The sequence below is a fragment of the Calliphora vicina genome, chromosome 1 (genome assembly GCF_958450345.1).
Source record: "Calliphora vicina chromosome 1, idCalVici1.1, whole genome shotgun sequence".
In the NCBI taxonomy this organism is placed as follows: Eukaryota; Metazoa; Arthropoda; class Insecta; order Diptera; family Calliphoridae; genus Calliphora; species Calliphora vicina.
In genome coordinates, this window is record NC_088780.1 from 13405662 (window position 1) to 13420586 (window position 14925).

Here is a 14925-nt window from a genome sequence, read left to right on the forward strand (position 1 = left end):
ACTTTCTGAACTTTATACGACTTCAACCCAGCATTAACTTTGGCTCTGCGCACAAAAGAATCAGAGCATTTAACTTTAAGAGCTGCTTTTCTGATAGAAGTGTTCGTTGCTCTTCCAAAGAGTTGTTCAATTTCTTTTGCCTTAGCAATATCTGTTAGACCTTTTTTTTCTTCCTGATCCAGGTTTTCTTTCAATGTTCAAGTCTTCCTTAATTTTTCTATAGAAATTATCCTGATTTACCGTCCTATAAAAGGCCATCTATCAGATTTTTCGGCCACATAGATGATGGAAGTTATTCGGATGAACGTGACAACGATTTTGAAGTGTTAACGACGCCTTCACTTTTTTCACAAGTTATCTTAAGTGACTTGATAAGAGACCTTGATTGACCTTTCGTAATAGAGATCTGAGCTGCAAGCATCTAGATTCTAGACTCAAAGAATTTATCGAGATTGCGAAAAAGAACTTCTTTCATTTTTATAACTTAGAAAATGATGTAATGACTTTTCTGGCCTTTTAAAGAAAATGTAACTTTCAAGCTACAAAGCTGATGAATGGAGATCATTTATGGACAGCTCAAAGCGAAACTTAAAATGTGTTTTACTGCTAGGGTGGGTTAATAAGTTCGCGACTTTTTGAATTTCCCGGCTCTCAATAGAAAAAGCAACACTGCTCCTGTCAACAGGAATCTGTCAGTTGACTCCGGTCAAAATCTGAACAAGCTGCGTCATTTAGTTTGTATTTGACAGCCACTGATAGCAGACTACCTCGTGAATTGAGGAGAAATTGGAAAAAAGTGAATTTCGATCATTAAAACCATCACTCAAATAAAGGCTATGGGAACTCTGCACCATCAATTTCAATGGTAAAAAAGTGGTTTACTGAATTTCGTCATGGTCGTACAAGCACGGAAGATGCCCATTATTTCAATTGTTTCGGGTGTAGAGACCTCTACCCGAAACAATTGAAATAATTCACGATATGCTGTTGACCGATCGAAGATTGAAAGTGCGAGAGATTGTGGAAGCCATAGGCATCTCACACGGCTCAATGGTTTCAATTTTGAATGATCGCTTGGGTATGTGAAAGCTTTCTGCATTTGCTCACAATCGGTTGCACCAAAGGGTGCACACATAAGCAGTTTTCATGACAAAAATCCATGAATTAGGCTACGAAATGCTTCCTCTTTCGCCCTATTCTCCGGATTAAGCCACGAGTGACTGTTTCTTGTTTCCAAACCTGAAGAAATGTTTCGGTTGAAAGAGATTTTATGCAACTATGAAATCATCTCACAAACAAATACCTATTTGGATGACATCGTCATATCTTAAGGAATAAAAAGATGGGATTGTAAAATAAATTGAATTTGTATTCAAAAACTTGTTTTTCATTCAAAAATTCACAGACTTACTGAACCGTCCTCCCGTATGTTATAGACCCAAGAGAGAGGAATTCAGAAATGTAAAAACCTTTAGTTACCAAGTAAAGTGTCTTATAGTTCGTTTAAACCAGGTTTTTTGTTAAAAAATATATTTTTTTATTTGCTTAATTATAAACATAGATTAATTTTATAAATAAATTTGGCTTCTTAAGTCTGCTTTTACACACAGCAAGTTTACTGGAAGAAAGTCACTTTGATTCCCTTTTAAACTTGCTCGACTGTTTACACACATCAAGTCTGTGTTCAATTTTGTATGTCAAAACCTAATAGACGTCATAGTGAAAATGAGAAAACAAAAGAGAATTAAAGAGACTTGCCAGTACAAGCAAGTGTGTACACATCTTCTTTCTTCTTGCCTCACTCTCCTAGACTTGCGCAAGAAAACTTGCCCTGTTTAAAAGCAAACTAACTATTTACATGTTCCATTTAATACTATAACTTATAAACTAAATTTACTAAAGACCTAATAAATGCTCAAACACAAGAAATTTTTCTTAACTTTGATTATTCCGATCTTGGCCTGTCCTGCACATAAATATCTTCATCCTCACTCTCACCCCCTCCATCACTTTCATCGTTTTCCGATAGAAATTGTTTCTCATCATTTGACAGCTGTTGATGAGGATGATGATGATTTGAGCCGATCATATGATTTGATTTAATCACACCGCCATTGACCGTGTGCACTTGTGTATTGTTGCCATTATTGGCCACCGATTGCTGTGCTGATTGAGCGTGTAAATAGTGAGAACGTTTGGCCTGATTTGCACGTCTCCATTTGGCACGACGATTTTGAAACCAGGTTTTTACTTGGCGATCGGTTAGCTTCAGCTGTAAAGCGAGATGTCTACGTTCTTCGGGCGATAGATATTTCGAGGAGGAAAAACGATTTTCGAGATTTTTAGTTTGTTGTGAAGTGAAACGTATCTGACCGCCCTTGCGTTTAACACCAAAGCCGGGCATATAGAAACCGGGATAGGCGGCATTGCAATATAAGGCAGCGGCGGCCGAGGCATTCGGGGAGTAGGCTGTAAGGAGAAGAGATAATATAAAATGTTTTAAAACAGTTTTAAAGGTTTAAAAATTAAATGATTTTTATTAATCACCCCTATCGTGAATCAATCACCCCTATCGGCAATAGCATGTGAAATTTTGTTCCCATGAAATATCCAGCCCAATTATGAAAAAAAATTCCCCGGGAGTTTTTTCCTTTTTTCCCTTTTTTCATTTTTCCTATTCAAATTCTATGTTAAAAAAACGAAAAGGGAAAAAACTCCCGGGGAATTTTTTTTAATAATTGGGCCGATCCATTTCCCTCGAAGGTATAATTGCTATCGTCAAATTCCCCATGAACTTTTCATTCACAGTAGTTGATTTTGTTCGTAACAGCTGTTTATTGTTTACAAAATTCCATCTAAAAATTCCTCAACATGGGGAAGTTTTTCACGTGAACAAAGTTGATGAACGAGATAAGGAAAAGGGAACATATTTCATGTGAAATATTGATTTGCGATAGGGGTCAATATTTCACACGAAAAATAACAGCTGTTACGAACAAAATCAACTACTGTGAATGAAAAGTTCATGGGGAATTTGACGATAGCAATTATACCTTCGAGGGAAATGGATCGGCCCAATTATTAAAAAAAATTCCCCGGGAGTTTTTTCCCTTTTCGTTTTTTTAACATAGAATTTGAATAGGAAGAATGAAAAAAGGAAAAAACTCCCGGGGAATTTTTTTTCACTATTGTGAATGAAAATTTCAAGGGAATATCACATTAGCAATTTTTCTTTAAAAATTTTACAGTTTTTTAATACAAATTAAAATTTTTCCTATGAAAATGTTTAATAAAATTGTTTATTACTTAAAAATAGTCACCCCTATCGTGAAACACATGTGAAATTTATGTTCCCATGAAATATTTATTTCCCTCGAAGGGAAAATTGCTATCGTGATATTCCCTTAAACCTTTCATTCACAATAGTTGATTTTGTTCGTAGCAGCTGTTTATTGTTTACAAAATTTCATCTAAAAATTTCACAACATGGGGAATTTTTTCACGGGAACAAAGTTTATGAACGAAAAATGGGAAATGGAAACATATTTCATGTGAAATATTGATTCGCGATAGGGGTAGGTGAATTTAATTTCTAAATTTCATTAATATCTTATTATTAATTTGTATAAATAGTATCTAATCCATTTATTTCATAAAAATGCTTTAGATTTGTTATAAAAACATTTGTTTTTCTTCGAATTTCCACATTTCCCTAACATTTCTAGATACTAAACAAAAAAGTACTAAAATTTGCAACCATGTAGCTCCATAACAATAAACCGCTACATTGTTTATCAAATGCTGACATTTGATTGGTTGTTTAAATCTTACACGCCTTCTCTTTATAAAGCTCCATTAAAGAAGTATAGGGTGGGATAGAGAAAGAGAGAGAGACAGAATAAAAAAGTAAACATTATTGCTATTGCTGATGTTTATTGGTTTATTAATGAAACACTTGAAATAATGGCTTATTAAAAAGACACAACAACAAAACAAAATAGCAAAAAAAGTAATGGCAAATATTGAATTCATATTGATATGTATTTCGGGCAAAATGGAACACATGACTGACTAGGTATTCATTATTATTAATATTTAATATTGTGAAAAAGTAACAATCATTTAAGTAATTAATATATGATAGAGGAATTTGTTTCTTTTTGCTTGCTTGTCATAAACTTATGAAATTTATTATCAATTAACGTTACTTAATATAATTTAAATGCTGCCTTATTATTAAATATTCCCCTTTTAGGTATTTAGATAGCTATGAATACAATGAGTAGTCAGTTTATATTTGAAATATTTAATACTTTTTTTTTAAGTTTAAAATAAATTTAATTTATTTTAAATTATGTGTTTTGTTGAGCTGTCTCTTATCTGTTTGCTGAACAAAAATGTTATCATTTTAATGGACATAAACCATCGACTATTAATCGTTTTTAATAACAGTTTTGTTGTTTTGTTTTAATGAAATAGATTTGCTTTATTAATTTAAACGATTGATCGCCATTTCCTTGTCTCTAAAGATAATTTTTAAAATTATTTTAATTGCTGTTTTTTTGTACATATTTGTTTAAATTAACTTTTATATAATTGTTTTAATTGAAATGATTGATCATCATTTCCTTGTTTATAAAGATAATTTAATTTATTTTTATTAATACATAATTCCCCGGGAGTTTTTTTCATTTTTCCTATTGAAATTCAATGGGAAAAAACTCCCGGGGAATCTTTTATTCATAATTGGGCTGAATTTAACAAGATCTCTTCCATAAAATCAATTACATTACATGTTAAAAGTTATTTAAATAATCAAAATATTAAGTTACCAGACAGCTGTTATCAGAAGTTTTACTTTTTTCCATTTCCAAAGTGTGAAAATGTGTAAACCACAAACAAATAAACAAACAATCATAACACAAAACACCTTTAATTTTATTTCTATTTTATTTTTTTTTTTCGGGGGACTTTATCATTAAAATGCATTTACAATATGTAAGAAAGTCTAATATTATTTGTCTGATTTGTATTGCATATAATGTAAATATTGTATTAATCACATTGTAAAATGATTGATTAAATGGGATAATAACAGTTCTAATGATTACAAACAATAACAAATATTTGTTAATAGACAACTAAACAAACAAATCAAAATATAAAAATCAAGTGATGGCGCCAATGGATAAACGCCATTTGAAACTAATAACAATTATGTATAGCAAATAGTTACAATGAATGCATTTGTATTGTTAATACAAAAAAATAGAAAGAAAGGTCCCCCTCAACATTAAAAGCAATTGATAAAATATTTAAACAAAGTGAAATAGACGCTCTATAAAAATGTATTACAGATTGAAAGAAATTGATAATACTTGAGAAAAATAAATAATTTTGGGAATTATTAACTATTTGCTAGAGTATTCAAAACCGGTCAACAGGTTTTTTCATCTTTGTAGACTCCACCGGTTTCGGTTTTTTTTTGAAATTTTCGGTTTTTTGACAAACCGATTTTTGTATGACGGTTAATCGGTTTTAATAATATATTTTCTAAAGCTTTGATACCATTTTTAAAAATATTGACAACATTTCGTAAAAAAATATAAAATAATTGCATAAAGAATTCAAAAATGCTAAATTTCCATTAAATAAAAATTTAATATAAACCGGTTCTTCAAAAAAACCGAAACCACTTAACCGGTTTTTTTTAAAAAATAATCGAAACCGGTTTTTTCAAAAACACACTTTTTCGGTTAAACCGGAAACCGGTTTTTTGGACACTATACTATTTTCCCATATTTTCTGTTTATAATTAATATAAATTGTTTTAATTTGTGTTGATACGCTCACTTTTTAAACTAAAATCGGCATTTTTAAGAATTTCTATAAACAACTTTTCATTTGAATCCTCTTTTTTAAGCTATTGTTATATTTTTTTTATTTATACAACATGGTAACCCAGTTTTTTTGTGACATTTCTTTCTCCTACTACTCCTGCATACAACAACACACACAACAACAACACTGTATTGTTTACATTAATAACTAGTGTTGCCATATTTCAACTAAAGCTTATTTTAGCAAAAATGCTAATTTCTTGTAAAAATAACGATGATTTTATAGAATATGTTAAATTCTTAAGGAAAAACTATAGTTTACCGAAAAATATGGTAATTTCGTTAAAAAACTATTATAAATCATCCAAATATAATTTAAAAAAGTGTTTAGCAGGGAACATGTGACCATATAAACAGCCCGCCCAATCATGAATAAAAATTCCCAGGGAGTTTTTTCCCTTTTCTCATTTTTCCTATTCAAATTCAATGGGAACAAACTCCCGGGGAACAAACTCGCGCGGAATTTTTTATTCATAATTGGGCTGAAAGTGTTGCCGGAGAGGTCACTCTAAGGGCTTAATGATTGAGAGTAAACCCGAAACTGGTTATGAATTCAAAGCCAATAAGATGAAGAAGCTGTTGAGAACTCAGCCTTACTTTTCTGGGCGGTAAATTTTACTGTACCCTGTTTTAAAATAAATATGGGGCAGGCTAAGGAAATTGAGTCGTTTCAGACGTTGGACAGGTCCGAAGCGATAGTAGTTGATTAAATATTTTGGATTAGAATATATCCACCATGTCCACCTATCGCGAATCAATATTTCATATGAAATATTTTCCCTTTTCCTTTTTTAGTTCATCAACTTTGTTCACGTGAAAAAATTCCCCTTGTTGTGAAATTTTTAGATGGAATTTTGTAAACAATAAACAGCTGTTACGAACAAAACCAGCTATTGTGAATGTAAAGTTCATCGTGATATTCCCGATAGCAATTTTCCCTTCGAAGGAAATGAATATTTCATGTTAACAAAATTTCACATGTTATTGCCGATAGTGGTGATCAAAAACGCTTTAAAATTAGCTTAATCTTTTGCTAATTTTCTTTTGGTTTTGGCAGTCAATATTTTATTAATCTTTGGCTAAATTAACTCTAAGTTTTAAACTAAATTTTGTCTTCAGATTGCTTTCACTTCCCGCCAAATTTGGCATTACATCAGTAGTAAAAGAAGAAATGAAAAAGAAAGAAGTAAAAAGAGTGTTATATTCGGCTGTTATAGGAACAATGTGTGCAAAATGTCCTGGAAAAACAAAATATGTTTGAAAAATATCAAAATTTTTGCAGATTGTCTCTCATTTTGGTCAATAACTGTAGTTCCACTTGACCTATTTTGCCCATTTTCAGTATCAAACAAATATTTGTAACAAAATTTCCCTCGAAGTCCTATCGAGCCAACAACATGGGGACGAATATAGCTATATCATCTTAGAATTTTATAACGACCTAGAATATATATACTTTTTGGATCTACGACCAATATTTCGATATATTACAAACGAAAGGACAAAATCAATATGTCCCACATCTATGGATTTCGAGCCAAAGGAATCTCTTCTCATCTTTTGAGGGCAAGAACGAATCGGAGAGAGCGTTCTACTTCAAGGTCTGGCCTATAAAAGCGGCTGAGGCAAAACTTTCCAATCACTTCATTCTAAATACTTTTTACCGGTCATGATGGAATATTAAGGTTTTATGTCTGGGCGTTTTTTAATGCATGTCAATGCACGCTTCAAACGATTTAGATTTTCAGTTTTGGATTTGGTGTCGATTCGTCTAGTTGGTCAGGCTTCACATACAATCTCTTACGCTTCGGGTAAATGTAATGGATCCATTTTTCATCGCAAGTAATAATGATTCGGTGCAACATTTTTTTTATTATTTCATAATGTTCAAGCCTCATTTCGGACATGCAAAACCGTCTTTCAGAGTCTCTCGGCTTCAATTCATATGGTACGGAATTTGCCTGCTTTTCGCAAACGTTTTAAAATTGCTGATTGATTTTTGAAAGCTCTTATTTAGTTTGACAACAATCTTCACGCGATAATGCCTACAATTCTTGGTCTTCAAACTTTTTTGACTGGCCTGGGTGATCTTTGTCTTCCGTCTCAAAATCACTACTTCTGAAATGCACATTAAAACTGATGAAATCAGGCTGAATTTGACCGATGACATGGATTGTGTTGGCTTTGAGGTCGGCTAGGGTTAGTGGCTTATTCACATAAACCTGCGACTTAAGAAAATCCCACAAGAAAAAGTCTAACGAGGTCAAATCATTATCAGCCCAATTATGCACCCCTATCGCGAATCAATATTTCACATGAAATATGTTCCCATTTCCCATTTTTCGTTCATAAACTTTGTTCACGTGAAAAAAATTCGCCATGTTGTGAAATTTTTAGATGAAATTTTGTAAACAATAAACAGCTGCTACGAACAAAATCAACTATTGTGAATGAAAAGTTTAGGGGAATATCACGATAGCAATTTTCCCTTCGAGGTAAATAAATATTTCATGGTAACATAAATTTCACATGGTTTTCACGATAGGGGTGATGAATAAAAATTCCCCGGGAGTTTTTTCCCTTTTCTCATTATTCCTATTCAAATTCAAAGGGAAAAAAACTCCTGGGGAACAAACTCTCGGGGAATTTTTTATTCATAATTGGGCTGATGATCCCGTTGGCCAGTTCACATCACTCCAATGTGACATGAGCTGGGTGTGCACGTAGCAACATATCATCCAATTCAGGCCAAAAGAATTAGGTAATTATCAATATGAAAGAGAGCTATATTTGTCTATATTAATGACTTAGTAATCCAGATATTGGTCAAAAATAGGTCAAAAATCGAGGGTGTCCTGGTTTTTTCCTCATATCTCAGCCATTTGTGGACCGATTTTGCTGATTTTAAATAGGAAACTTCTCGAAAGCATGTCTGACAGAATTATTGAAGATGTCTTCAGAAAATTGATTTCAACAGACAGACGGACAGATAGACGGACATGATTTAATCGACTCCGCTATCTATAAGGATCCAGAATATTACATTATAGGGTCGAAAAATTATATTGTGGAAATTACAAACGGAATGACAAACTTATATATTCCCTTCTCACGAAGGTGAAGGCTATAATAAGCAAAATCTTAATCCGGAAATGTGTTTGTTATTATTAGGCCAAGTTTTTCAAGATTTTTGCTTGGAAAGTAAGCAAATACCTGACAAATACTTTTCAGTTTGCAATAGCCTTTTGTTCATCACTTTTAAAATTGATGAAATGATGTTATGTTGTTTTGCATTTTAGGAGTACAAAGTTCCAGTTTATGCAATTTCAATTAATTTCTAAACTATTTCCCAAACGGAAGTAATTGATTCCTTATCATTAGCGATTAATAATAATAAAAACGCTTTATTAATAACTAAACGCTTTAGCTAATCATTAAAAATATTGTTTTAACACTAATAAATGACTCACTCACCTTCACAATCCATAAACTGATTATATGGTTCACAATAAACCGACTGGTTTCCTCGAGCCGCCGCCGCCGACGAAACATTAGCCATGGCGGCGGCTGCTGCAGCCGCCTGAAAATGGGGCATTAAAAAGGCAGAACTCTTTTGTAAATTTAAAACTTGTTGATAAAACAACGAGGCCGTAGGATCATAAACATGATCAAAATGTAAAGCAGGAGCATTGGAGTTGGTTGAGGCAGCATGACTTAGCAGGGTATTTTGTAGAGTTAACGAAGGAGAGGAGGGTGAATTTTGAACTGCTGCTTGAGGCGGTTTTAAGGTGAGATTTTTAAATGCTGTATATTGTTCCAAATCGGGAGTGTGTGTTAGATTAGATGAGGTTACATTATCCAAGGCAGGAGAGGGCAAAGATTTTGTTGTGTGACAAGGTGAGGGTATTTGTATGTGGGTATTGGAGTTATATATTGTTGGAGGATTTTTAAGTGATTTTTGTTCTAAAATATTTTCTATTGAAAAGGAGGATTTATTGGATTTTATAGTATCCATTTTTTTTGTTTCAATTAATTACACTTTTATTTTTATGTTTTTTTATTATTATTCGATTAGCCGTTCCTAACAGTTGTATGGTCTAATTGCTACTAAAATCTGATTTTCCAATAATGAAATTATTATTATTATTAGTATTGTTTCAATACAATTAATCAAATCAATTTGAAATATGTTTGCAGGTAATTGATATCTTTATTAATAGCATTATGAAGTGTACTAATAGGAACCATAAAAAACAACTACTTACCTACCTAAGCACACACATACACTTCTAAATAAACGTGTAATGATATTAAATGAAACGATAATAATATTTAAGAATGTCTAAATAATTTACCAAAAAATTTCATATTTTATTGATAACACCATTTCTAATGTTTTATAAACTTGTCTTTTCGTTTGTAATTTCTACAATATTGAATAATTTTCCAACACTTTCCAATATCTTACATAAGACATTTATAGAAATTTGCTTAATTTCTGTGAAATATAAAAATACTGGCTTTTTTTATGCAAAACTATGCAAGTCACAAGTCAATTGGAGTTGCATCTGCTACTTTGTAGCTCATTTTGTTAAAGAAAGGTTTTACTTCTTGTATTTTTCAATTAAAAATAAATAATTTCAATATTTTTTATTGCCATTTATATTTATGTAAAATATAAAAAAATACAGTTGTTTTTACACGTTTTCTTGATTGTTGCTACATTTTCTGTATAAACAAAATGGCTGCCCAGCATTTGTTTACTTTTTCTCCCACTTCTCCTATACAAATACAACAACAAAACTAGATTTGTTTACATTCTCTGCTACTCCTTACTACACACATGCATACATACAATAACAGAGCTGGTTTTGTTTACATGCTCTCCTACTTATGTATGCAACAACAACAACTAAACTGCATTGTTTACCTTTATCACAAGTATTGCCATATTTAAATTACATCTGCATATTGCCACCCCTTTATTTTAGTGGTTTTATTAAAGGTATCTACTAATTTCTTATTTTTTAATTAAATTTATATTATTTTCAATTGAAAACCATTAGGAAACAGTGTTTATAAACATATTCATACATTTGCCCGTATAATAATTGTGTAGACGACGTTTCATATTCATATCTTTATACAGCAGTAAAAAATATATATTAAAAATGTTCACATACTCATATTTGTCGTATTAGACGACTATTTACCACTTTGATAACAGCAAACTGACGATCGACCACTATTTCTACTACTACCACTGACTGTCCAATGATAGTTAGATAATAAAACTTATTGTTTAGATAGTGTCTATACAGGTTTTTTGATTTTTGTTCATAATGGTTTTTGGTTGGAGCTTTATAAAACATATTCCATGTATAAGTTTTGTATGTAAAGAAAAAAAAAACAGTTGTAAATTTTCCTTTGAAAATCCCTTTAAGGTTTTTTCTTTTTTTTTTGCCCCAAACTCTTTTTAATAATATATGACACTCTCAAATCTTTGTGTTGATTTTTTTCTGCCGCCAACACCTTGTTTTATGAGTTTTTTTTTTGCTGTTTTGATTTCATTTAAGGGTTTCGGCATTTTCGGCTTTGATCTGTATAGTACGACTTCTACTACTAATTGTTAATCATTGTAGTTTTGCTGTTATCTGGCAGGGTTGTATACATACGGTAGCAAATGTTAAGGTGTTAAATTAACCCATTAGTGTAAAGCTGATAAGAAAATTAAATTAAATGTTTACAATTATAAATCTTATTACTAATGTAATTTTAAAATTGAGTTAAGAAACGTTTTTTGGTGACTGATAAAGATGACTATGGTGAAGACAAAGTATAAGTACATTGAGATGCAACAATTATGTTTGTAAAAATAAGGGGTCCACTTTAATTTCTCTGATCATTAATTCTTAAAACTTAAAAAATTATAAATTTGTTCAGGAATTAGTTACCTAAAACAAACGACTATTTTAATTAATTATCATTATTTTTCCAAAATAAGATAAACAAAAATATAGCTGTTTTCTATCAATTGTCATAAAATTAACACAACAAATCACTCATAATGCATTAATGTCCATTTATCATGCCACAACAAAGACAAATAATGTGATATTACTTAAAATTTAAGCATAAATTTAGCAATTCACCCAAAAAAAATCTATATTTTTTTTCAAAAATAACTGATAAAATAGAAAAAAAAAACAAACGGGGGTGTACAAAGAGAAGGCCAATAACAATAACAACATGACAACTAACTATACTCTCGTCAGTAATTTAAACAATCTGAAAACAACAGTTATATTCATTTGTTTAGCCCAATATATTAATAATGCTCCAATAAAAAAAAACTGTATTATCAAATATGTATAAAATATTTGGAGTCACCCCCAACAACACCTCTCGGGCCTTACCAATAAAGCAATCGATCATTGTAGGCTTTACCCAATAGATAGAGGAGATACCGTTATATACGAGTATTCACAATACACACGAGTATGGGAATCATAATGATTATTATACAAATACAGGCTGAAATCTAAACAAAAAAATATAAAATGGACGACTGACAATGTTGAGAATGTTATTATATGTACTTAAAAAACTCTATAATTAAGTTAAATAGCGAGTAGAACAATGTTGGAAATTACAGTTACAACTGTTATTTAACGTGATTTCTTTTTGGTGGCAAAATTACTATCATATTTTGATACCTCTTTGGTGTTACTAAAATAATGTATCATCTACAGCTTTTTGCATCTGTCAATAGAATTATGCACTGACAGAACTTTGAATTAATATTCGTTCCAAAAATCCATTCCCAACATCTAATTTTATGCTAGGCGGTGTCAGTGTCTCCTAAAGTGGCAATTGGTGGAAGCCCGCAAGCAGTTGTACTATCACCACTTCTGTGGAACATGGCTAAGAATACCCTGCTGCTCCAAATGGATAGCAGCAAAAGGTTCAAAGAAGTCTCTTACGCTGAGGACGCGTCGCGACTAGGGTTTTTATCCCAGGAATTCCCGGTACAAATATCCCGGGAATTTTGCCAATTTTTCACTACTCGATTCCCGGGATTTTTAGTCGTATTGAATCATTCTAATTTCTTCTTCAAATCCATAACAAAATAGCTTCAAAAATTTATTAAATGATTAAATTTTTCTTCAATTCAAATCTAGTACAAAAAGGCTTAAGACAATTTTTTCAATTAATTTTGTAAATGATTTCATTTAACAAAAATTTAATCATTCAAAGCTGGAATAAATTCTGTTAATTATTTAATTAATTACTGATTAAGATTTTAGTGAATTAAGCTCAAATTTTATTAATTAATTCGAAGCGCTGATATTTAATAATTATAACACTAAGTTTTTATATGAAATTTGGCTATAACATTGCTAATTTACAGTATCCTTATATATTTCGGGAATAGCCGGGTACCCGGGAATGTAGAAAAAAATTTCCCGATTCCCGGGAATCAAAAAAGGTCGGGAAATTAAAAAACCTAGTCGCGACGTTGCGATACTTATCAGGCCTGTCACACATTTTGTTCAGAATGGTTTCGATTCCGTAGTTTTTATTCCGATAGATTTCCTGTTAGTTTCTTCAAATTCCGTGTAATTTATTCCAAAAATATTTCATAATTCTGTATTTCTGATTTTAATTTGTCAGCATTTTTCATATTAAAACAAATGTGAATATTTTGGTACAGAAATGGATTAAAAAATTTTAGAAAACCAAAATATTACAATTAAATATCAATTCCACTTTGAAAACTGAAAGTGGTTTCATTCCGAATGAAATTTTCGTTTTACTTTTTGTGAAAAAGCAAAATACGGAATTAATTCCACTTTCGATCGGTATGGAATTCTGTGACAGGCCTGTATACCTGGTAAATTTCTGGATACCTGTTCCCTTTCCCATTTTTCGTTCATCAACTTTGTTCACGTGGAAAAAGTCGCCATGTTTAGATGGTATTTTTAGTAGATGGAATTTTGTAAACATTAAACAGCTGTTACGAACAAAATCAACTATTGTGAATGAAAAGTTCATGGGAATATCACGATAGCAATTTTCCCTTCAAGGGAAATGGATATTTCATGAGAACATAAATTTCACATGTTATTGCCGGTAGGGGTGAATATCTAGCTATAAGGAATCTGCATTAAGTACACTACACACTCTTCACAAGGAGGTACAAAAACGATAATTTTAGACCCCCTAGACTGAATGGAATGATTCCGGAGATCAGGGATAATGCAAAGTACCTTGGCATCATTCTAGATAAAATATTATCTTGGAACCAGAATATTCAGAACAAGGCCATCTACTCTTGCAAGAGAGCAATTGATACTAACTAGGGTATTGGGCCGAATGGTATCAATTGGATTTTTAAAGCATGCCTTGGATAATGCTAGTCTCTTAGGACTATTGCAAAACTGATAACAGGTCTACTTCTTCTAAAGCTCTTTTCCCTATTTTAAACTGGCTACCTGTTGACTTGATGTTGATATAAATGGTTCTCAACTCAGCTGTGAGATTGAATGCTGGTGAACCTTGGATACTCTAAAATATGGAACTACTATCAGAACATTCATTCAGAAGTCTATGGTGGAGATTTCTTTATCGAGAACTATGGAATAAAATCCTACTTCAGGCTATCTAACTTTTGCACTGCCCTACAGGCGGAAATTTCTGCTATAAAACGTGCATCCAACTGACTATTATCGAATATCTGGAGATATCTGCATATCTTTTGATAAAAAGGAATAGAGGGTGTCTTCACGACATCTAGGTTAACCGAGGAATGGCGGGTACTCCCAAATAAGATAGCGAGACATTGTAGGATAACGCTTATATGGGCCCATGGACACGATGGAAATCACGATAATTTTATAGCAGACGAAATGGCCAAACAGGGAACGATGATGGTTGAGGAGGCGATTGATTGATCTTTTCTGGTATTTCCCTTGCAAAATGTAAGATGGTTGTACAGCAGAAACTACATACCTATATGAGGCTC

The 14925-nt window shown here is 31.9% G+C and overlaps 1 protein-coding gene across 1 annotated transcript; it reads right to left on the minus strand.

Moving 5' to 3' along the window:
- Positions 1–1937: 1937 nt before the first annotated feature.
- Positions 1938–9915, minus strand: HHEX (Hematopoietically expressed homeobox). Its single transcript, XM_065498735.1, has 2 exons — positions 9375–9915; positions 1938–2469 (listed from the first exon to the last, which is right to left on the minus strand). Exons 1-2 carry the CDS (start codon positions 9913–9915, stop codon positions 1946–1948), a joined length of 1065 nt encoding a protein of 354 aa, XP_065354807.1. The 3' UTR covers positions 1938–1945.
- Positions 9916–14925: the final 5010 nt, after the last annotated feature.